General features: G+C 33.2%; 3 protein-coding genes across 4 annotated transcripts in view; all 3 read left to right on the top strand.

Moving 5' to 3' along the window:
- Positions 1-5,250, top strand: part of LOC117323589 — an 8,204-nt gene extending 2,954 nt beyond the window's left edge. The window contains exon 3 of the mRNA XM_033878899.1: positions 857-5,250. Coding sequence (XP_033734790.1) covers positions 857-1,068 — 212 coding nt within the window. The 3' untranslated portion in view covers positions 1,069-5,250. The remainder of the gene's footprint in view (positions 1-856) is intronic.
- A 4,247-nt stretch (positions 5,251-9,497) lies between these two features.
- LOC117323587 (anucleate primary sterigmata protein B-like) lies at positions 9,498-19,873 on the top strand (the record flags this gene model as incomplete). Of its 2 annotated transcripts, XM_033878896.1 has the most annotated exon segments (9): positions 9,498-9,744; positions 12,225-12,386; positions 13,850-14,020; positions 14,164-14,299; positions 14,953-15,132; positions 16,209-16,391; positions 18,656-18,835; positions 19,259-19,438; positions 19,694-19,873. In XM_033878896.1, coding segments are annotated over 5 exon segments (781 nt in total), but the record flags the coding sequence as incomplete, so codon positions are not given.
- A 391-nt stretch (positions 19,874-20,264) lies between these two features.
- LOC117322661 (daple-like protein) lies at positions 20,265-22,519 on the top strand. The gene is made up of 4 exons (XM_033877598.1): positions 20,265-20,451; positions 21,072-21,248; positions 21,737-21,916; positions 22,341-22,519. Exons 1-4 carry the CDS (start codon positions 20,265-20,267, stop codon positions 22,505-22,507), a joined length of 711 nt encoding a protein of 236 aa, XP_033733489.1. The 3' UTR covers positions 22,508-22,519.
- The last annotated feature ends 2,517 nt before the right edge of the window (positions 22,520-25,036 follow it).

Genomic DNA, 25,036 nt, shown 5'->3' with positions numbered 1-25,036 from the left:
TAACATGTTTACCATGCTATTTATTTATACCAGTTATTTAATTTACACCAGTTATTTATTTATACCAGTTATTTATTTATACTAGTTATTTATTTATACTACTTATGTATTTATACCAGTTATTTATTTATACCAGTTATTTATTTATACTAGTTATGTATTTATACTAGTTATTTATTTATACTAGTTATTTATTTATACCAGTTATTTATGTGTACCTGTTATTTATTTATACTAGTTATTTATGTGTACCTGTTATTTATTTATACTACTTATGTATTTATACCGGTTATTTATTTATACCAGTTATTTATTTATACTGGTTATTTATTTATACCAGTTGTTTATTTATACCAGTTATTTATTTATACCAGTTCTTTATTTATACCAGTAATTTGTTTATACCAGTTATTTATTTTTTACCAGATTCTTCATTGTAGACATGATAACATTTCTTTAAAATGACAACAACAGTTGATTTCATATTCAGGAACAGATGATTTTATCACAAAGACAGCAAATAGGCTTTAAATGATACCCGAGCATAATTTGATTGAGACGCGCGTTATTGTTTTTTTTTATCGTTTTGTTTGTTGTATCAAATATTGTACGTATAAGATTAAGGGAAATTAATTAAGAGAAAGACTTAAATTCTTGTACGGGTGAGACGAAGACCACTTTGCCAGATATGTTTCTAAACTGTGATTTTTACAGTAATAGTTTCTTTGAAATGTAGCACGATAGTTTTACGTATAATCTTTTGAATGTAGAATTTACTTGCATGGCTATTTAATACTCATCGAACCTGAGACTTTGTTAGTTACCTTTATTATTTCCAGTGCTTTTTATGTTTCAGCCGACAAAAACGTCTATGTCTTGGTTCTCCATCACACTAACAAGGAAAACTTATCTTCTCTGACTCCCACAAGTCTCCGCGTGACCGGAAGTGAGTTACGACAACTTGGCGGTATTATTGACATGGCGTTTAGTAGTGACAGTGGTCTGTACGAGTGTGACCTCAATGATAACGCTATCGACAAAATGACGTCAATTATGAGAAAATATTAGACGAAGATGGAACATCAGGCCCCAGTTGTTCAAAAGGTGACTAGCTTAATCACTTGATTAGTGAACATTTCATTTCTCATTCGTTGAAAAACTCGTGAGTATATCATCTTGAAATTATACCAGCTGGAAGAGAATTTAGAATAACAGTATTTCATAAAGTTTTGTCATATAAGTTCTACCAGAAATCATCATATCATGATTTGAAAAATGTTGTTAAAATGTGATAAGCCTAATCATCTTTTGAACAACTGGGCCCGGTGTCAGAATGGCTAATTGCTGTTAGATTATATATTTTGAGATACATGGAAGATGTCATGCATTGGGTGAAGTCTGTATATCTAGTGTATTGCTATGTTGTATTTAAGATTACTTTTATTTATAATATTGTATGTTCATACATATTGTTGGTAACGTTAAGCTTTACTACTTTGCATTTACTGCTGCTTGCCCTTGAGAATATATACATGGTTGTTATGTTTGTTACATGGTTACTTATATTTATTGTATTATAAATGTGATACTCTGTGATATAGGACTGCCCGTATAAACATATAATTTTAACGCGATGTCCTTGCCATAAAAAACGGTGTTCTGTGATAGCTTAGTCACATTATAACTGTCTATTACGTAAACTGGGATTGTTTTATGTTATGAGTCACTTCAGGACTCTATATATATTATCAGTATTCCCTGTCTTATCAGCATTTCTTGTATTAGTCACTTCCGAAATATTCATTGTGTAATCTGGGTTGTTTTAATATTATCAGACAATTCGACACAGCACATTGCATGTTTACGTGTATCCGTCACTTCATTGTTCCGTGTTATGTTTTATGTCAATTCCTGGCTCTGTACCGTATCATCTGTCACTTCCTGGCCCTGTACCGTATTATGTCACTTCCTGGCTCTGTACCGTATCATCTGTCATTTCTCGACTGTGAAGTGTACTTTCAGTTAATTCGTGATTTGGTATTACGTTATGTGTCATTTGCTGAGCATGAATTTTGTATCGGTTATTTCCTGACTCTGTTTATATATAGAAAATATAGGATGCATTTTTATTTCGTATACTTTTTTACGAAATAAGTCTTAGAAGTTTAATTTGTGCAAGCCTTAGCGAAATTTCATTAAATCTCCTACGAAATAAAACACATTTGACATACGTTTTATCACGTCAGTCAGAAAACTTTGAATATTTTGATATTTTTTTAGGTCAAATATCAAGGGTTTAATCAAGCGGCCATTTTACACTATTCACAGTTATGATGTCACCTCAATGTCTATATTATGACATAACAATCGATTTTAGAATAGTGCATCCTATGGAAGAAATTCCGGGATATATAACACTAGTGGCATATGCACTAATCTTACATGTACATTTGAGAATGCAGTTGAGATAAAAGGCCGATATTGTGACAATATGTTCCTGACACAGTAATCTGTTATCAATGACTTCCTGTGTGTGTATTCTGTCATCAATGACCTCATGATGGTGTGTAATGTTATCAGTCACTTTTGATTGCATATCCTGCTATCAGTGACCTCTTGACTATAAATTTTGCTATCAGTGACATCTTGACTATATATTCTGCTATCAGTGACCTCTGGACTGCATATTCTGCTATCAGTGACATCTTGACTCTATATTTTGCTATCAGTGACCTCTTGACTGCATATTCTGCTATCAGTGTCCTCTGGACTATAAATTCTGCTATCAGTGACCTCTTGACTGCATATCCTGCTATCAGTGACATCTTGACTATACATGTATATTCTGTTATCAGTGTCCTCTGGACTGCATATTTTGCTATCAGTGACATCTTTAATGTATATTTTGCTATCAGTGTCATCTTGACTATAAATTGTGTTATCAGTGTCCTCTGGACTGCATATTCTGCTATCAGTGACCTCTTTAATGTATATTTTGCTATCAGTGACATCTTTAATGTATATTTTGCTATCAGTGACATCTTGACTATAAATTGTGTTATCAGTGTCCTCTGGACTGCATATTCTGCTATCAGTGACCTCTTGGTCTGTGTTATGTTTTCAGTGGCCTCCTGACTGTGGGCTGTGTTATCAGTCATTTTTTGTGCATTATGCTTTGAATATCCCTTTGTCTCTATTACATATGTTAACTACTTCTTGACCTTGCATTCCTAGACTTCCTGTTTCTAATTTTGTTATCAGTCACTTCCCGACTCTGTATTCTGATATCAAATACATCCTGACTCTATATTTTTATGAGCGACTTCATTTCATTTCAACAAATTTTATTGATATAAACATATCAGTTGTATTAGACAACAGGTTGGAAACCTATATAAGTTTTCTGTTATCAGTCACTTTCTAAGTGTGTATCATGCTATCAGTGACTTCCTGGCTGTGTATCCTGTTATTGGTTTCTTTTTGACTGTGTATTCTGTCATCAGTCACTTTCTAAGTGTGTATCATGCTATCAGTGACTTCCTGGCTGTGTATCCTATTATTGGTTTCTTTTTGACTGTGTATTCTGTCATCAGTCACTTTCTAAGTGTGTATCATGCTATCAGTGACTTCCTGGCTCTGTATGCTGTTATTGGTTTCTTTTTGACTGAGTATTCTGTCATCAGTCACTTTCTAAGTGTGTATCATGCTGTCAGTGACTTCCTGGCTGTGTATCCTGTTATTGGTTTCTTTTTGACTGTATGCTGTCATCAGTCGCTTTCTGAGTGTGTGTGTTTACTTTACTTCTTGTCTGTCTATTATGTCATTATGGCCTTCACTGCTTTACGCTAATCTTAACGCGGTCAGAGTTTTCTAAGAAGAAGAAGGAGGGAGAGACTTTAATATATGGTTTTTATGACTGAAGTAAAAATACGTTAGGATTTCCCGTTTATCATGTACATGACGTCAGTGATCTTAAACCAAAGAACAGCCGAATGTTTCCAGAAGATATATTATAGTTCCTCATATCATGGTAGACGACACGCTCATAAAATGGTTTTCACACAACTGAAGCTCATTACACTGTATATATTTCACTAACGTTTGCAGATACCAGAAAATTGTTAACAATTGCATGTATTGAAAGTAAATTAGTTTTTTCTTCGCATTGAAATACAGTTACCATTTAGAAATGATGCGACGTATAAAAACTGATTAGACTCGATTGTTTCAAGGAAACGCCTATGTTTCTATTGAATGGATTAACGTTATTTTCAGAAGAATATCAGCTGTTGAGTTCTAAATTATTTCGTTTTGACAGTAGGTGGCAACGATTTATTGATATATATCGTTTGAAACAGATACCATGTCTAATCGGTCAGATCAGTCTGGCTAGCGGACGATGTTCGATGTGTAAATTCTACACCCTCGGGTAAATTTTACCTATACCACATACCTACATATGATGGACACTTTTAATCATTTTATCTTTATGGTCAATGATCACAATAAGAGATTCCCAACAAGGGGTGCTCAACATGGAATAAATGTGTCTTACATATGCAAAGGTGTGAGAAAATCTTATTTTTTAATTATCATATCATCACTTATCCATTTTTATTGTATTTTTTAATTATTGTCTCACGACTCATCTAAATACTTTAATAGTCTATGAATAGCACTTTCGAACATCTTGCCAATTCGGTCTCACCCTTGACCATCCCTAAAAATTAATTGAGTTAGGCTATTTTCATTGAAAATTTGCTTTGTTCACTAATACATTGTAAATCTTTAATGTTCCCAGTTAGAGTTTGTGATGTACTTATCATAATTCAACAATTCAAAAGAATGTGCATAGTTTTTTTCGGATGGCATTGTATATATTCAGAGCTAAATATACCGGTACATATTCACTGTGTACTCGTTGAATGATTGGACTCACAGTTGTTTTTAATGCTTAAATTTTACATTGTAGGGCTTATTGTTTTTTTAGCAATAAGTTGAAATTGTAGATCGGTCACTATATATATATTTATGATAAATATTTAACATTTATTAGAGTTTTATACCAAGAAAATCAATATTCTGAAATCTTGATATCCAAGATGTGATTTTTGTTCATATAGTATTAGCTTGAACCGGGGATTGTATATTTCATTGATATGGATTTGTAATCTTGTCAGAAGCAATTGTTTTGTCAAGTTTTTATTGTTATTATAGCGTATGAAAATAAATAAATTAATGGGAAAAGTGCGGCTTTATGATTGATATTGTTTTATTTTGAAACATACATAATCACAATATTATAAACAGCTTGATGTGAAGGAAAGAAATTTGGAACATTTATGATTGAAAATGTAATGGATAATTTAATACATAATTGATGATATGATATCATGAAACAATAATACTAGCGTATCAGCTTAATTGATATTGAATGCGAAACTATTTTATAGTGATTTTGTCCATGTGAGTTGTATATCGAATCAACGTTTTGTGTTCTCGTCTTCTCAACAATTTTTTTCCGGCCGAGTTATAGAAGCGATAGGAAATAGAATGATAACTTGATTTTAATTCGTAATGGTGAATAATGACAGAAAAACAGTTCATATTTAGAAAATGGTAATTGATATCATAAAGTTTGATTCCGGCTATCTAGAACCTTGAATCAGTTTTCCCATTTTCCACTGCGGGAAATAACTGGAGGAAGAACCTGACCTAGAACTAACTTTCAAACAAACACAGCGGAAATAAAACCGAGAATTATCAAACATTCAGGAGGATTATTTCCTGTGGATTTAGAAACAAATGGGCTAGAATATAACACAAGGTAACATCCATTTATTGCATAGTTACGTATACATGCATTCCCATCGAGGCAGGTTTAAAACAATGCGAAGATATTCACTTTCTCCTACTTTCTGTTCACACATCATCATTGAGAGCCAGTATATAAGACACTTTCAACAGGGGATATGTACATTACAATGAAAGTGTTATTTCCAGAAATACCAATACAACAACTATTTGATTATACCAGCGTTTAAAAAATTCCATTTATCTATCAAACAAGTGATCATATCCTGCACTACTCCTAATTATTTGACCCGAAGATTGGCTTTCAGGGTGCTAACTGCCGGTTTTTTTGTTCCTTGTGTTTAAGCGCTGTCTTTTTTTCAGAAACAAAATCCTCTAGCACTTGTTCATCCAGATTATCGAAACTCGACTCAATCAAAAATCACTCAATTACATTACAAATCACAAGGGAGTGCATATTGGACATGTATTAAAAAAAACCTGTTTTTATTGAAGAGCAGACTTGGAAAAAATAATCCAAGTATCTGGTAAATCTATATCAAAATGCATTGAATCATAATTTAATACATAGCTAGATGTCTTTAAATAGATATATTCAGAACTTTTCCCCCAATTTCGGTAATTGCTTTTGTAGTTTAAGTATTAGACTTTTATTAAGTTTTTTTTTGTCTAGATGTTTGCCTTTCTATTTAAAAGAGTTTAAACCGAATCTCATATTCTAATCGCCAGTATAGCCACGGAAAAAAGTACTATCCCCATTCTTACACGTTTACGGTTTGATATATTTAGAAACATTGTTTTATATTGATACAAGTACTCTGTGACCTCCGCTAGTGACCTGCCATACTGTAGCGGACTGGACAATCAGAAAGAAGCTTTCAAAGTCGGTTAATATTATTGGTCACGTCCATACTGGCGAGACTTGGATCTTGACGAAGCGGCGTGTTTGGTTGTTGTGAAAGTCCTGTTACCGAAGATTTAACGACATATTTGGAATTGTTCTGCAGTATGCATAGCGATATGTACGTTGTGACAAAATCAGTGTTGATGTGTTTCCATAGGCCAAACCGTGATATGAAATTTTGTGCACTTGTTAAATTCCATTTCGGATTTTACGTGGCTAGATGCCTACACACGGACGGAATGAACGTTTCAATCAATAAATGACAGTGAGAACAATATATACATTTTTTGTTTAATATATTCAACTAATCCTTTTCGATTTCTTCAGTTTCATTCCAACCCCATGAGTCATCAGTCATCAATGTTGCGGAGGCGAACTTGATGCCATATTGTTTTGACTAGAAACGGGGTGTGGCTAAAAAACGATTGATCATGGTTCTATTGCAGATTATGGTCCGTAACCAATCAAATCACGCGTTGAAAACAAATCGTGATTGAGTATAAAATAGAAAGTACATTTTAAACTGTTTATATTTTTACCACAATAAAATGATTTCCCTACCAGCCGACAAGGGTTATCTGTCAATGCCGAACCCAGACCCAAACACCAGACATTTTACGTTGTGACATACTACATACAACGTCAGGTATGTCGGGTCCGTCCATAAAAAATTGTCCAGCATCCGGTGTTTGTGAAAGGTGAAACGCTGCACGGCCCCTGCTAAGTAATCATATCTATGACGACCCCCCCCCCCCCCCCCGCCCCCCCAAAAAAGAACAACAACCTGGTACATTTGTAGATTTGTAGAACTACAGGTAAGCTACACTGAATGCTATTTGTCCCTACATTCAGTGAAAAAAATATATACATTGAAAAAATTAATACAGGGATTTAGAGGATATCCGTTTTTTGAAAAAATACCTCAACCGATGGTTTTTGTAAGATGATTCATATAAATAATATTCCAGTGACAGAGACGTTTGGAAAAGGTGACATATAAAAGGATGGCTTCAAGATCTTTACCATCTCCGCCGGAGGTAAAAGTCGACGAGATAACGGTGAGGTTCACTTTTTTGACATTAATATAATATCTATAGTGTGGCCAAGCAAGATATTCGTTCAAAAAGATAGCAGAATCGAATACTTTAAGGCTAAATGAAGGCAAAGTACCCCCCCCCCCCCCCCCCCCAAATTGTTATAATTGAACGACATACTTTTATATATTTCTTAGTTTATTTTTTTCATTTTCAAAAAAATAAAAATAAAAGATGGGAGGTGGGGGTGATACGAAGTTGAGTAATTGTCGTAAGAAAAACAAAACGTTATCTTTAATCTTTATTCGTTTTGGTTAAAAACGACATGGCTTTAAGATATCATTTGTATTCGTTGATTGAGGACATTTAAGCACTATCACAAACAATATCAACAAAAATGTCTGAACTCCCGACACAAATGATTTCATGATGGCAGCTTATTTGATATTTCTGGATTGACAGTTCATGCAGGTTTTGATATGTAAGCACAAGACAGATCGTCATCTTTTGCGAGCATTTTCATCTTTATTTATTATGCTTGTAACATAAATTCCTGAGTTTTTCCCGCGGACTGTACGAACTTTTCTTTTACATATGGAGATGGCATTTACGGGTAGTCGTCTGAGTCTATGAAATCTATACAATTACTGTGGATATAATGCAGACCATGCGTTGTTATCTGCTTCCTTATTTACACAGAAATGATTAAAAAAGAATTAAAAAAAAAAAGATTTAAAAAAAAATACAATCAAGTATTCTTTGCAGAAGGCAATAAAACTCATCCTTAAGGTACACAGTCCGATTGCTGTAAGTACATAAACTAACCGTATTCAGGTATATTAATTTAACTGGCTTTTCACAAGGAAACAAACCTGCTAGTGTGAACTATCCGAAATCATTTTTTTTTAATTTAAAATGTGTGTGTTTTTTTGTTTTTGTTTTTGTTTTTGTTTTTTTTACATTCTGCGGGTTATACACCGTTTTGGGTAATACAAGATATAGTTACATTATATCATTATTTAGAAGAGAACTAATTTATATCTTTTTTGTTAATGTCACTTTCTTATGATCATTAATATGAGTTATGGAAATGAATACCATTCATATGATTGAACACTCTTCGTCCTGATGGTTAAAAATGCCTGGCAAAGAACTATACCAATATGTTATCGAAAAAAACATATATATGATATATTGAAAGGTGTTTGTTCTGTACTTCCATTTTAGGTCATACAAAAAGAAATGACTAAACATATACGATACCTCGAGGCAAACGTCAGAAGGTTAAACAAACTTCCTAGAATTGAGGATGAGCTTGCTGAATTAAAAAACCAAGTCTGGTTCAAAATGTGTAAAACATGCCAATCAAACACATTTGATATATCAATAAATCAGCTGGTTGACGGTAAAAAGGAACAGAAATGGAACACAATTATGTCACATCCCTTAATAGACCAGGAGTAACATAGATCAGTTAAAAGATGAGATCCGGATATTAAGACACAGATTAAAGGAAAAGGACCGGAAATTAAAAACCAAGGAAGAAGAAATGAAGTCATTTAGCAAGAACAAAAGTAAGAGCACTGAACAATCATCATCATCATCATCATCATCATCATCATCATCATCATCATCATCATCAAAATGAATAACCTTTCAATACAAGCAGATATAGAATAAGATTGCTTATATCGTATATCAGTTTTGATGCTAAATGTACGCAAAAATATAATTGTTTGCCAAAATGTGATCAAAAAAAGGTTGTTTTTGTAATAAAATTGACTAATATTGACTAATCAGTGTTATACCATTCTATATTTTGCTCAAAAGATGTTATTGTAGAGGAGCAAAACGTACTAGGCGAACTAGGATGCGAGGAAACATTTGGAGTAACTCATCGAAATAAAACGGACATACCAACCAACAAGAGCGAAACAACCGAGACTATCGCGGATCTCCAACTTGACATCGAAAGAATAACAGAAGAACTTGGTAAAACACCTGATTTATTAAGTGATTTAACCCTTACTTGTTCAAATAAATGTGATCAAGGAAACTACTTTTCATTAGTTAAATTATACTATATACATGTTGTGAAAATTTATAAGCGATTATTTTACCGAATATTAACACTGTATTATGCCATGCATCCTGCTTTCAACTGGATTTCCAAGGCCTCTTTTCTCCACCAGTAGACCTACTGATAAACTATTATTTGCCAGTTGATATACAATACGGCTTCATCGTGTACATCGTGTGTTAAAATCTGAGTATTTACAGCTGAATTAGTCAAAAGGTGACTCAAACTATACTGTATGCAACATGCTCTGCTTTTCTTAGACAATTTGGTTTGAATCTGAAAGTTTGTCACATTATACTGATGCCTTGCCTTGAAATTCAACAAGAAATTGTGACTACTGATTATCAGTTAAATACATGGGCTTAAAAGTTCTTGGCTACTTCTAATCCTGATTAGACGGGGATATTATTTATCACTAACTGATGACAATTCAGATTAAATATTTGATTGACACAGTCTAAACTTAACTGATTATCATTAACATTTAGGTATAAGCTTTTAATTCTAATACACAGTTTTGGGGGTTGGGTGGGGTTGGGGTGGGTGTTGGGTCATAACAATGTAGTTTATACTTTAATCATGAGGCAAAACGATATATGTATATTCCTGAAACTTAAACATTTTCTTAGTTGCGATTTGGATTGGTGTGCAATATTTGAATCTGAGAGGTAAATATATTAAATTGAGGATTTATCTGATAAAATAGACCCAAAACCTCTTTCTTAGCAGTATAAAACGTACATGATTTCATCTGTCATATAAGATGCACGACAAATTAACTCCTTTTTTAATCTTCTCCTGTAACCCGTCCATGGTAAAAACATAAAAAAATACAAAATGGAATTTGTTTTATTAAATACAGGGACATATTTTGATAGTATTACATATTGTATTAATTCAAGAAATATGCATGTTTTCATTGTATCATTTGATTTAATATTATTCATAGCTTAACTAGTATAGCAAATGCATAACATGGTTATGTACGTTCAAATTATTATGAACATTAATTCTTATGTCTGAAACAGAAATCAACAAATACAATTTCATTATTAACTAGCAGTTCTAATAAATTGATAATTTTATACAAAAATAAACATGTTGAATTAAATTTAAAATGCTTTTTACATCGAAAGGATTATGTTGTTTTTTTTGTCGCCCAAAATGTATTCATATCGAAGTTCACTATTATCTGTTAACATTTTTACAGTACTTATATTTACATCAGCTAGTCTTAATATTCGTACCAAAAAGCAACATGCCGAAATTGAATAAGAAGAAATAATATAGTTTCCCAAAATTTCAAGATTTCAAGATTTCAAGACTTTTTATTCACTCAAGACACACAAAGTGTGTAACTAGAGGTCAATATGACAAAAAATGTCATGTGGCTTACAGGGTAATAACATGAATATAAACAATGTTATCTCACTATACATATAAAAACTACAATAAAACATATTAAATATTATACTTATCTATTATCTACTTGAAATACAAAGTTTTTCTACATTTTTCAGGAAATAACTAACTCTAGATAATGATGACTTGTTACATATTTCAAACATACCTTCCATTTTAGTTAAACTTTTGTGTCTAAACTCTGTCACTCAAATGTTATTGTATTGAAATAAATAGTGGTATTCATCACCAATACCGTTATGACATAATGAACAATCACGATTATTACGTGGCATATCAATCCATCTACCAGTTTCAACATGTAACTTTAAATTTGACATTCTTAATTTGCTGATAATAATGCGCTCTTGGGAATTAAGTTTAAATAAGCTAAGACTCAATGCTAAACTGTTTTTTAAAGATAGAGTAAAATTGTCCACGGGACGATGATTGGATAAAGGAAAACCAGTTTTGAATGAATTGGTCACATAAACGACTTTTAAACAATGTTTTAAAAACAGTTTTATTTACAGTAAAAGTGTTTTGGTATATCCAAATGTTGTTAAAACCAGTATCATTAGTATTAGTTTTATATAGCTAAGCCATTGAAAGTCTGCTACTTGATTTTCTTGCATTTTTAGTATTAAACGATAGAAGGTAGAAGAAAGTTTGTCGCCTCCTGTGATTAATTTATGCCAAAACATTAACATCCTTAATTTTATTTCAATTTCAAGTGGAAATATTCTAAATTCGCCATAAACCATGTAATTTGGTGTACTACTTATGTATAAAGGAAAGGGGCCTCAAACGACCCAAACTCGAAAGCTTTTGTGGATTATTGTGACAAGTAGTTACCCAATGCTGACCAAAATTAGCAAAGTAGAAAGCTGATTTTGGGTGATCTCACTGAATCAAGTTTGTGTCTAAAAGTGATCATTCTTCCTGTAATGATCTTTGTAGTCAGATGACCGTCCATCCTTGTTTCTTTTAGAGGAAACAACAGGAGAGCTTATCGAAGTTAAAAACGAAAATGAAGAATACATTAAGGAACTATCACAACTGAAGACGAAGAGACAAACATCACAGGACCAGACAAACACCAAGACCACGGAAAGTCTAAACCGGGACATTACTAATTTGACAAGTGATCTCGGTAAGATTAATTACGTTATACATATTATTATAGATATGTGCTAATTGATGTCCATTTGTTTCTATTTGTTTTCTGTACCTGTTATTGCTCATATGTTTATTAACCCATCCCCTATCTACAGCGTAAACTCATTTTATATGTGACAGACCGTAAGATATATTCAACCGCTTTACCTATATAAGATTCATTAACCCCCATTAAAGCACAGAAACAAAAACGCCAGTTCGAGTTGAAAACATTCATATGGAAAGCAGAGTATCTTTTACGTGTGACGATGTGACGAAGGTACTGTTCAAACGTAATTTTCTGTGCAATAACATCGAATATAGCCAAATGTTATATATATGTCATAGAAAGGAAATCATAAATGTTATTTCCTAAAAAAATGTATGAAACATCTCTTTTGAATTACCAAGAAACAAATGCAGGATGGGAATTTATTCTTCAACACACTACATACACGAATACGTTTTGATATGAATGACCGTAGATAATATCAATAAACAATAGTAATGTGATTTACTAGTGCTTTATCTATTCCCATATTTACTACAATGTGTCATGTCAACCAGAACACCAAACTTGTTACGAAAACGCATTTACAGTTCTTCTCAAAAGAAACAAAACTTGAAAACCGTGATGTTTAAATCTCAAGAAAACATGCTAAAAGTACTAAATTTAGTTATTGAAAGTTCTAATATTGGGCGATTTTCTGTTGTATATGGTATTTATAACTGAAACAGTCTTCTTTTATTTTTGCTCACGAGATTTTCGCCAAAATGAATTTTAAATACTTCAAATGTCAGATTTTTTTTAAAGTTACAGTATTCATTAGATTAACCAATAACCAATTACTCCTCGGTTTAAAAAAAAACAAAACAAGTTTTGTATATGATTCAAAATGATTTCAATTGATTTACATATGAACTAGAATCCAAGGGCAAGAAAAATGTCTCCCTACATTGTGTGGCAGTTAAGTTTAAGCGAGATGATATCCTGTGTATCTTGTAGAAACATGACAACTAGCAAGTAACAATTCACTGTATATTTTGTTGGTATAATGATTGCATCATATATTTGACGAATAAATACTGTATAATTCTATTTTATTACATAGAATTCCACAGGCTTGCATTACAATAATTGGATTTCAGTCCATTATACATCATAAACCATTCTTGGCATGTTAATTATCGGAGTCACTGTAGGACAAAACTTTTAAAGATGTTTCAGGCCTTCAAAACTACAGCACCAATTAAATAGGCAAAGTAATATGCAGTTGTCAAGATTGATGTACATTTATATTCTGAATTGTTTTGAGTAGGTTATGGTTTCCAACCAATATACTGTGTGTTATTATCATAGACAGCTTTGTATGTATATTTGAACGAAATTACGCTGTCAGCGTTTAAACGACAACAATGTACAACACTCTGAATTTTAACTCAACCTATTTGATACAGCAAAATCGAAAGATGAACTCGAAGAAGCTAAAAAGAAGAACGACATATTTGTGAAACAGATATCGCAACTACAGGCAGATAAACAGACATTACAGGATCAGACAGACTCCATCACCGACATGATCAAAGAAGAAATGTCATCCTCGACGGAGGGTCAAGAATGGTGTATTGGTATGACATCGTGGTCGATTTGAGTTCAATTTATATGATTTCCATGTTGATAACAAAGATCAATTCATGCTGTAAATGCAACATCTATTGATTTTTTTGCAGACAATATGTGTTGCTTTACAATCCTTGATTTCCATTTCTAGTGTCGAAGGCTGATGTACAGACAGAGAGTGAAACATTACAAAACCAGATAAAGTCGCTCTTAAGGATTAAGGCACACTTGATCATCGACCAATGAGGGTTTACAGCAGAAGATCGACAAGTTGACAGAAGAACTCGGTAAGACAATGGTGAAATAGCGCTTTTTTAAGAATAGTTTGCTTAGACAAAGTCTTCTTTGATAATGATTACATCAGTATCAATCAACTGCTATACATTTTGGATCGCAAAACTTGGGATGGGAGTATGTTTACATTTTTACCACTATCAATAAATGGTGGGGTATTATATTGCTTTAAGTCCGTGGTCTGTGGTCCGACGTACGTCCGGCCGTTCTGTAAATAATCATTGCTATCGCTATTTCTTCATGACCATGTGGGTTTCCTTTGGTTCGGCGGTGTGCCTGCCCATTTGCGTTTGAGCCTAATCAAGCAAAACAAAATAACAGACCGTTGAAGTTTGATATTACTTTTCTACTTCATAGAATTCAGAAAAAAAATCACATAATTTTCTTAGATTTCTTACCTAGCTTCCACTTGTTATCATAGAGCCAATCAGGATCTTTTAATGGTGGACACAAATATCCCTATGGGATATCTTTCGAGCAATTTATAATTGATTATACATGCGTAATAAATTGATGATTTTAATTACCGTTAGTTATGCGTCAGTAATGATTTCATTGATATTCGTTCCAATCATATTTGGTCAGATGCAATAACTTGTCTTAAAATTAGGATGTCAGATGGATCGTCATTTTCTTGTGTCAACAGACAAAACGAAGGACGACCTGGACAAAGCTCGAAATGAAATTGAAGGATATGACAGAGATATATCTGAGCTACAGACTGAGAGACAGACATTACAGGCTGCCCTAAGTAGGACCAACGATGAGATGACATCCACAACAGAGAGAATACAACAGGACATCGATAAGTTAAAAGAAGACCTCAGTAAGACAGTCACAGTTTGGATCATTTTAATTATTCAATAAGCCAATATATGTTTTGAACTTATATATGTTTGTGTTAGTTTTCTTACGTTTAAGTGATCAAATTTGATAAAACCGCATCTAGCAATGAATCTAGTTTTAACGAAAAACGACAAGATGCCTTTCTCTTTGTCAGTGCATTCGCGATCCCATCTGGGATAGAATGTCCTGACAACGATCAAGACGCTGGTTATAGGTACCACAGTGTTGAATCTAAAAACGCTAATGCAAACCTTAAAAAGTTTTACACGATACCTGCTTTCATGTATACCTGTGGAAATCATATTGTTTTAATAAAAAAACTATGCCAGTGCATTCGTGTTTCAATGTTTGCTCGCTTATATAATTCGATACTTAAACGACTAAATAGTTCCATTTACCGAATATCAACACTTGCTTAATAAATTGTCTTTGAACAGCTCATAACTAAAGATGAATTCTTATAAATCATATAAGAAAGTGAAGGTATGTGATCAAGGAAAAGTGCTGTACATTCTTACGAAAATGTCAAACGTCGTCAAAATTATTTAAAAAGTAGTCAACAAATTGACACTTTGTCCCATCTCATGTATAAGTTGTTCAAACGGTGTCAGGTTGAATGTATTAAAGGTTGGTAATACTCTTCTTCACATTATTATTTCAGTTCCTGCTGTAATGTTCCTTTGTAAGTCACAAATTATCCACACTGCTTCAGTTTTAGAGTTGTGCATACCTTTATGTTGATAGACCTAGATTTCTTTTACCTTTTCCCCTTTATTGATGACTAATGAATTGAAAATAATAGGAGGATTTGGTGGCGACGATGTTTGGCGATCAATAGAACATTGTTAAAACGTAAACGTATCAATTCATTTTTAGCCGGCCAGGTGTAAAAGGTTTCATTCCTTTTAGGTGTTTCCTTCAGCGAATTTGATTTGATGATGCTATCTAAAATGAACCTGTCAAATTAAATTGATTAACATTCATTTAATATGTGTCAAAAGTTTTAAACATCCTTTGTAATTCATTTATCATAAATGTTGATATAAGCTTGTGTAGAAGTGGAAAAGAACCGTGAACTGGAAGAAGTTCGAACTGAAAATGAGGGATATGTAAGAGAGATATCCAAACTACAGACAGAGAGACAGACGTTAAAGGACAACCTCACCAGAACCAATGAGGAGATGTCATCCACCACAGAGAGACTACAGCAGGACGTTGATAGATTAACAGAGGAACTCGGTAAGACGGTCTTTACTAAAAATTATCATAAATAGAACGAGATGTGGTAGTTATACTAGCTGTGTTACTTGTAAATATGTGATTGACAAAAATATTCATGGGGTTCTGCTGGGTTGATATTATTGAAGTACAAAGCTGTTTATCTATTTTAGGCCAGTAGGGGGATATTGCTGCTGGCTGAAAAATTTTAATGAGCTAGGTGGTCACGTGGTCCGACGCGTCATCTGGTTCACATCACCAGTATCACTAGGCTAGACCCTGCATTGTTATATGCATTTATAGAGGGAAACTTCAAAAAGCCCCATATTATTTTGTAAACATTGAAAGCAATGACAGTGAATGTCCTGATTTTATCATCTTACATGTTTAGATTTTCTTTCCACACCTCATGTCTGTAATTGTATAATCAAAATAGTAGACCAGCGGACAATATCATAACCTTGGTAATTTACTAATATCACATGTCATCTGTTTATTTATTTTTTTTATTTTAAAAACTCAAATAATGGCATATACACTATAGGTCTACTCAGAGATGTAAATATCACATATGTGATATATACATCTCTGGTCTACTATACAGTGAGGTGACAAAATGATCTCACTTGTGAAGTCTTTTTACGGTGATTAATTTTCCTAGCCTTGTTAACCATTTTATTTTTGGCATAATTTGATCAGATTTTGTACACTTTTAAGAACATGATTTACCCTTTCCTGACGTAATATTAACATAAAAATATCCATTTCTTAATTTTGCAAGATAAAGATTTGATAAAAATGCAGTAGTTTGAAATACAGTTGTCTCATCCTGATGTAATTTAATTAGATAGTACGTAATCACAGAACTGATTTTTTTTTATCTGAGACGATACATGGGTTTTTTGTTCATTGAACTTTGAGGATTTCCTTTGTACATATTAAATCAAGAATTTTTAAATATTGGTTGAAATTAAAGCATCCAGATAATTTTTTACTCAAAGCATGTTATGATGACATGTTGGAAACTAAAGATCCTTGGATTCTTTATTTAAATCAGTAAATTTGAACTGTCAGTCTTGGGTAAATGTTTGAAGAAATCAGTTACTGTTCTGATCAATTTTACAGTAATGTATTCAAACAACGTCCTTTTTTGACAATTTCCTTAAAGAATGTTTTATGAAGGTTATGAAGGAAATGTGTTTGATGTGGTGAAAATGCTACGCAGACATTCGTATTGATTAACAAATTTGATTAAAACATATCATTTTAAATACTATAGTATGTTTAAACGTATTCAGTTACTCAAAGTAGAAAATATAAAAGAACTTAACAATTTAGGAAAATATTTATCACTAGCAAATAAACTAAAGGAAAGATTTTTTATAAGATTTTAATTAAAATATATTCATTTTTAATGATTATTTCTCGGTTTCCCTGTAACAAATCTGACGAATTAGCTTATTGAATTATAAATCATGTAAGAGTGGATGCCTTTGTCCAATGTTATATACTATTTTATCCAATAAGTTGTAAAACTTATGGAATAAAGTTGAATTTAATACAGTTGTTTAATGAATAACGGGATCATCACTGGAGTACATGTAACCAATTCACTGTTGTAACCCAATATATTAATGTAAAGTATTCCCACATCACAAAACCTTTGGTAGATAGTGTGTAAATAGTGATTTGATGCGACACACATTTGGGTGTTTATAACGTTAGTTATACTATCATCTCGGCAGCAGTGAACCTGTGACGTAGGAGGCTGACCGACCTCGTTATCAGAATGAAATTTTGCATATAGGTCAGTTGTCCAGATGGGCCCATGCTGTGCCTTGTATCTCAGCGTGTATATACACAACCCCAGGAGTGTGAGGGTAATTTGACTGGCTTTTCAGAAACTAACCTATAGACAACTTTAACCTTTTTGTGTCTAAAACCCTTTAAGCTGATTAATCTTAAAAAATCGTTCATACAGAAATATATAGTTATTTTCTACTATCCTCATTCTATTTCTTATGCCTTTAAGTGTAAGGTTATGTTTTGTACAGGCACACCTACGCACATTAAACTTTATCGACCGAGAAACAATAATAGCTAATTATTAGAATGTAAATGATGATGAATACAATAGGTCTGTTCATTGTTTACTCTTACAGTATATGTTGATTGAATGTAATTTTTAATTGAAGCTACAAATGATGGTTTAATTTATATCAAGCTAATGAAAGTGTAGCAATTGTCATCATGTTATGACTGGTTATGCTTTCTTGGTTCAAAAGAGGAAAAGAAGGGTGAGCTGAACAATGTTCAAAAGAAAAACGAGAAATATGTAAGAGATGTATCCGAACTAAAGGCAGAAAGACAGACATTACCGGACTCCCTAACCAGGACCAAGGAGGAGATGTCATCCACCTCAGAGAGACTACAGCAGGACATCGATAGGTTAACAGAGGAACTCGGTAAGAAGATCTCTGATAAAAATTATCCTCATCACCAGGCAACTGACTCAGTCAATGTATCTGAAAGTTCATCTCATTCATATGTAAATTGTTTGGAAGCCATTCCTGTTGATGAAAAATGTCTAATATGGTTATTTCAGAACTGTTCTTCTGTTTATATTTCTAGATGTGTATTTCTACTACCATTTGCCCTTATTGATGGATATAATTTAAGGTAAAAGGTGGGATTTTGTAGCGACAACATACTAATCATTGTATAAATGTAAGCATATCAATTAATAAAAGGCCATCTGAATATAAAGTTATTTCTTTGCCGTTTTTTCGACTTTATTGTGATGATAATATTTAAATATCCAATCATTCAATGTTAATCTAATATATGTTACTCGTTAAGATATCATAAATGTTGGTATTTTTCAAAAGAGGAAAAGAGGAGTGACATTGTCAAAGTTCGAAACGACAACGAGGGATATGTAAGAGAGATATCCGGACTACAGACAGAGAGACAGACATTACAAGACGCCCTCACCAGGACCAAGGAGGAGATGTCATCCACCAGAAAGAGACTACAGCAGGACATCGATAGGTTAACAGGGGAACCCGGTAAGACAGTGTCTAATACAAATAGCATAGACAAACCAAAACGAGATGTGGCAGTGATGCCAGTCTTGTGACTTGGGATTGCACATCGTTTAAATCAATTTATCTAACGGACGGCCTGATGCACAGTAAATGTTTCCCGAAATTACACAATTCATCATAATTCCAAAATTAAGCTACAAATTATTGTTTCGTAAATGTTTATTCAGAGTATGCGTGACACATATTATGACTTGACATGTTTTCGTTTGTAAAAAGAGAAAAAGATGGGTGACCTCGACATTGTTCGAACTGAAAACGAGGGATATGTCAGAGATATATCCGAGCTACAGACAGAGAGACAGATGTTACAGGACTCCCTCACCAGGACCAAGGAGGACATGTCATCCACCACAGAGAGACTACAACTGGACATCGATAGGTTGACAGGGGAACTCGGTAAGACAGTCTCTAATAAATATGATCATAAGCAAAACGAGATGTGGAGGTGAAGCTATTTTTTTTTTGTACTAGGGATTACATCTTACTTAATACACAGTAAAAAATTCTGATTTAAAAAAATATTTTACGTACAATGCTTATGACTTTTAATGTTAGGTTACGTTTTTATCAGTCACATCCTTATAAATTAAACCATGGCGACCGGAAAACAATAACAGCCAATTTTCAGAATGCAAATGAATAAAGAAATATAATAGGTCTGCTAATTGTGTACTCGTACATTATTTGCTGATTCATTATACTTCCAATTGTTTGATATTCATTAACTTAATTTACATGTATATGTGGCACTTCTCATAACGTTTCTTTTGTCATCGTGACAAATGTTATGGCTTTCATATGTTCTTTGTTAAAAGAGAAAAAGAAGGGCGACCTTGACAAAGTCCAATTTGGAAACGAGGTATATGTAAGAGATATATCCGAGCTACAGACAGAAAGACAGACCTTACAAGAATCCCTAGCCAGGACCAAGGAGGAGATGTCATCCACCACAGAGATCCTACAGCAGGACATTGGTAAGGGAAACTCGATAAGTCAGTCTCTATAAAATGATCCTAGGCAAGTTAGGCCAGGTGTATAACTTGAAAATATGTGACGCGATCACATCTTTATAAAAACATAGCTAAGATTACTGATAAGAACAATCGTTCCATTTTAATTATATTCAACGTACAGTGTAAACTGATATTGTTTAAATCTTTGTATATATAACAAATAACCTTTAGCACGTAAGGTGTTCTATAATTTAAACTTTGATTTGATATTTTGTTGCAATTTTTTGTCAAATATCAATCCCAGATCATTTGAAGTGATTTTCCTTCGACAATTTTGATACAGAGAAATATATAAAGATATGTATTTCTACAATCCGCATAAAATTACTTTTGAATTAAAATATCAGGTTGTTTTGTTCAGGCACACTCACATAATTTAGGCCATAGCGATCGAGAAACGATTACAGCCAATTACTAAAATGTAAATAAATAATAATAATAGCAATCAGCCTGACTATTGTGTACGTTTCTTATTTGTTAATTTGATATAATTCCAAAATTAAGCAACAAATGATTGTTTCATAAATATGCAACCAGTGTATGAGTGACACCTGCTTAGCATGTATTCCTTTTGTGAAAAGAGGAAAAGAAGGACGACCTTCGCATTCTTCAAACGGAAAACGAGGGATATGTCAGATATATATCCGAACTACAGAAAGAGACACAGACATTACAGGACTCCCTCACCAGGACAAAGGAGATGTCATCCACCACAGAGAGACTACAACTGCACATCGATAGGTTGACAGGGGAACTCAGTAAGACAATCTCTAATAAATATGATCATAAGCAAAACGAAATGTGGAGGTGAAGCCAGTGTTTCTACTAGGGATTACATCTTACTAAAAACACAGTGAAAAATTATGATTTGAAAAATATTCTACGTACAGTGTTTAATGATATCATTTAAGTAAATGTATCTAGAGGATTGTCTGATGTAATTTTGATATTCTGTTGTAACTTTACGTCATTTGTCATTCACAGATCATTTCAGATGATTTACCTTCAGAATCCTTGATATACACTCATACGTCTACTTAAAACGTTAAATGTAAAGTTACGAATTTATTCAGGTATATCCATTTCAATTACACCATGGCGATTGAAAACCATAACAACCAATTTTTAGAATGTAAATGAATAGAAATTACAATAGGTCTGCTTATTGTGTACTCTTACACTATCGGTGATTCATTATAATTCCAATTGTTTAATGTATATTTACTTAATTTATGTGTGTCAAAAGGGGAAAAGAAGGACGACCTTGACAGAGTTCGATTGGAAAACGAGGGATATGTAACAGATATATCCGAACTAAAGGCAGAAAGACAGACATTACAGGACTCCCTAACCAGGACCAAGGAGGAGATCTCATCCACCTCAGAGAGACTACAGCAGGACATCGATAGGTTAACAGAGGAACTCGGTAAGAAGATCTCTGATAAAAATTATCCTCATCAGCAGGCAACTGACTCAGGCAATGTATCTGAAAGTTCATCTCATTCATATGTAAATTGTTTGGAAGCCATTCCTGTTGATGAAAAATGTCTAAAATGGTCATTTCAGAACTGTTCTTCTGTTTATATTTCTAGATGTGTATTTCTACTATCATTTGCCCTTATTGATGGATATAATTTAAGGTAAAATGTGGGATTTTGTAGCGACAACATACTAATCATTGTATAAATGTAAGCATATCAATTAATAAAAGGCCACCTGAATATAAAGTTATGTCTTTGCTGTTTTTTTCGACTTTATTGTGATGGTAGTATTTAAATATCCAATCATTTAATGATAATCTAATATATGTTACTCGTTAAGATATCATAAATGTTGGTATTTTTCAAAAGAAGAAAAGAGGAGTGACATTGTCGAAGTTCGAAACGACAACGAGGGATATAAAGAGAGATATCCGAACTACAGACAGAGAGACAGACATTACAGGACTCCTTCAACAGGACCAAGGAGGAGATGTCATCCACCAGAAAGAGACTACAGCAGGACATCGATAGGTTAGCAGGAGAACTCGGTAAGACAGTGTCTAATACAAATATCATAGACAAACCAAAACGAGATGTGAAAGTGATGCCAGTCGTGTGACTTGGGATTGCACATTGTTTAAATCAATTTATCTAACGGACGGCCTAATGCACAAAAAATGGGTTCCGAAATTACAATTCATCGTAATTCCAAAATCAAGCTACAAATAATTGTTTCATAAATGTTTATTCAGTGTATTCGTGACACAAAATATGACTTGACATGTTTTCGTTTGTAAAAAGAGAAAAAGAAGGGTGACCTCGACATTGTTCGAACTGAAAAAGAGAGATATGTTAAAGTGATATCCGAACTACAGACAGAGAGACAGACGTTACAGGACTCCCTCACCAGGACAAAGAAGGAGATGTCATCCACGACAAAGACACTACAACAGGACATCGATAGGTTAACAAAAAATTTAGGTAAGACAGTTTCTTATAAAAATGATTATAAGCAAAACGAAATGTGGAGGTGAAGCCAGTGTTTCTAATAGGGATTACATCTTACTAAAAACACAGTGAAAAATTATGATTTGAAAAATATTCTACGTACAGTGTTTAATGATATCATTTAAGTAAATGTATCTAGAGGATTGTCTGATGTAATTTTGATATTCTGTTGTAACTTTACGTCATTTGTCATTCACAGATCATTTCAGATGATTTACCTTCAGAATCCTTGATATACACTCATACGTCTACTTAAAACGTTAAATGTAAAGTTACGAATTTGTTCAGGTATATCCATTTCAATTACACCATGGCGATTGAAAACCATAACAACCAATTTTTAGAATGTAAATGAATAGAAATTACAATAGGTCTGCTTATTGTGTACTCATACACTATCGGTGATTCATTATAATTCCAATTGTTTAATGTATATTTACTTAATTTATGTGTGTCAAAAGGGGAAAAGGAGGACGACCTTGACAGAGTTCGATTGGAAAACGAGGGATATGTAACAATATAATCGAAACTACAGACAGAGAGAGAGACATTACAGAAAGCCCTCGCCAAGACTAATGAGGAGATGTCATCCACGACAGAGAGACTACAACAGGACATCGATAGGTTAACAGGGGAACTTGGTTAGTCAATCTTTAATAACAATGATCATAGCAAAAACGAGATGTGGCAGTGATACCAGTTGTGTGACTTTGAGTTACATCTTGCTTAATACTTCAGCATTCTGTTTACAAAATTCGATCTTTGATACTGATATTCTACGTACAGTGTATACTGATATTATTTGAGTAAACGTATCTAGCGGATGGCCTGATGAACAATTCATTTTCTGTTGCAATTTTACGTCATTTGTCAATCACAAGTCATTTTAAGTGTTTTATCTTCAGAATCATTGATACGCACATATACTGAGGATCTGTCATGAATTTCCTTTCATATTAGATTCGTGATAAGATTAAATAGCAATCCTCAGCAGCAGCACCCAAAGGCTTGATAGGTATAATCGGTATGGGTGGGCTTTTTAGTAATGATCTTGTCAAGAAAGAAAATAATAATATGAATCATGGTTTTATTGACGACATTGTTCTTCGGATTAACAATCAAGGATGCTAAGTCTTTCACTATTCGGCAGTTTAGTTTTATTTAGTTTAGCATTCGTCATATGCAAGATATATTCATAGGTACATCTAATCTGTGTTTATGTTTACATAGTGAAAAAGGAAGAGGAAATACAAACAGTCAAAGCTGCGTTGGAAGAATGTCAACGCCTGAAAAGGAAAGTAGTAGGTAAGTTGTGATGCAACAGGCGTTATTTTAACATCTTGAAAATGCATTTTGAGAATGCCACACATTTAAATAGTCGCTTGAAGATTTAGAAAGGAATTTAAAATATAAAAAGTCTGCAACATTGTACATCTTTGTAGATAATAAAATATTATTAATAAATGGTCGATAACATTGTTTACTATATTTTTTGTTTTATATTTCGGAGATAATCAATTTCTTCATATATACCGTTATTTATCACACTCCGGTTATAGCCTCTCAATCTGACGTACCTTACAAGACTGACCTCATTCGGCTATCTGAGGAGTTTCGTATATATAATTAATGATTATATGTTTCTTTAAACGTGAGAGCAATTTGACAGCACACAGGAAAAACCAAAGGAATTCAGACGCGAGTGCCCACTCCGCAGTCATTTACGTATGGGCTATGCCTTTCATGCTTGGAAATTAAACAGCAAATAAACAAAGAAACACCAAAAAAGGGGGATGCATGGCATATTTTTGTCACTAAGTTAAATTAAAATGATTTTATGACAATCTCTCGTTAGTTTGATGAAATCGGACAAAATAAAAGAAAGGTATACCACGAATAAGACTGTCATCACATCAGCCTTCTATAGAAGGGAAAGTGAAACGTATACCAACGGGGCATTGCTTACTTCCGACATGTTTATATAGTTATTGGAGGTGAAAAATAAAAGGCCTCATGTAGTTTTATCCTATACATTATTTTATCATTACCATTTGTTC

Source organism: Pecten maximus, chromosome 3 (assembly GCF_902652985.1).
Source record: "Pecten maximus chromosome 3, xPecMax1.1, whole genome shotgun sequence".
NCBI lineage: Eukaryota > Metazoa > Mollusca > Bivalvia > Pectinida > Pectinidae > Pecten > Pecten maximus.
This window is presented reverse-complemented; position numbering and strand designations above follow the sequence as displayed.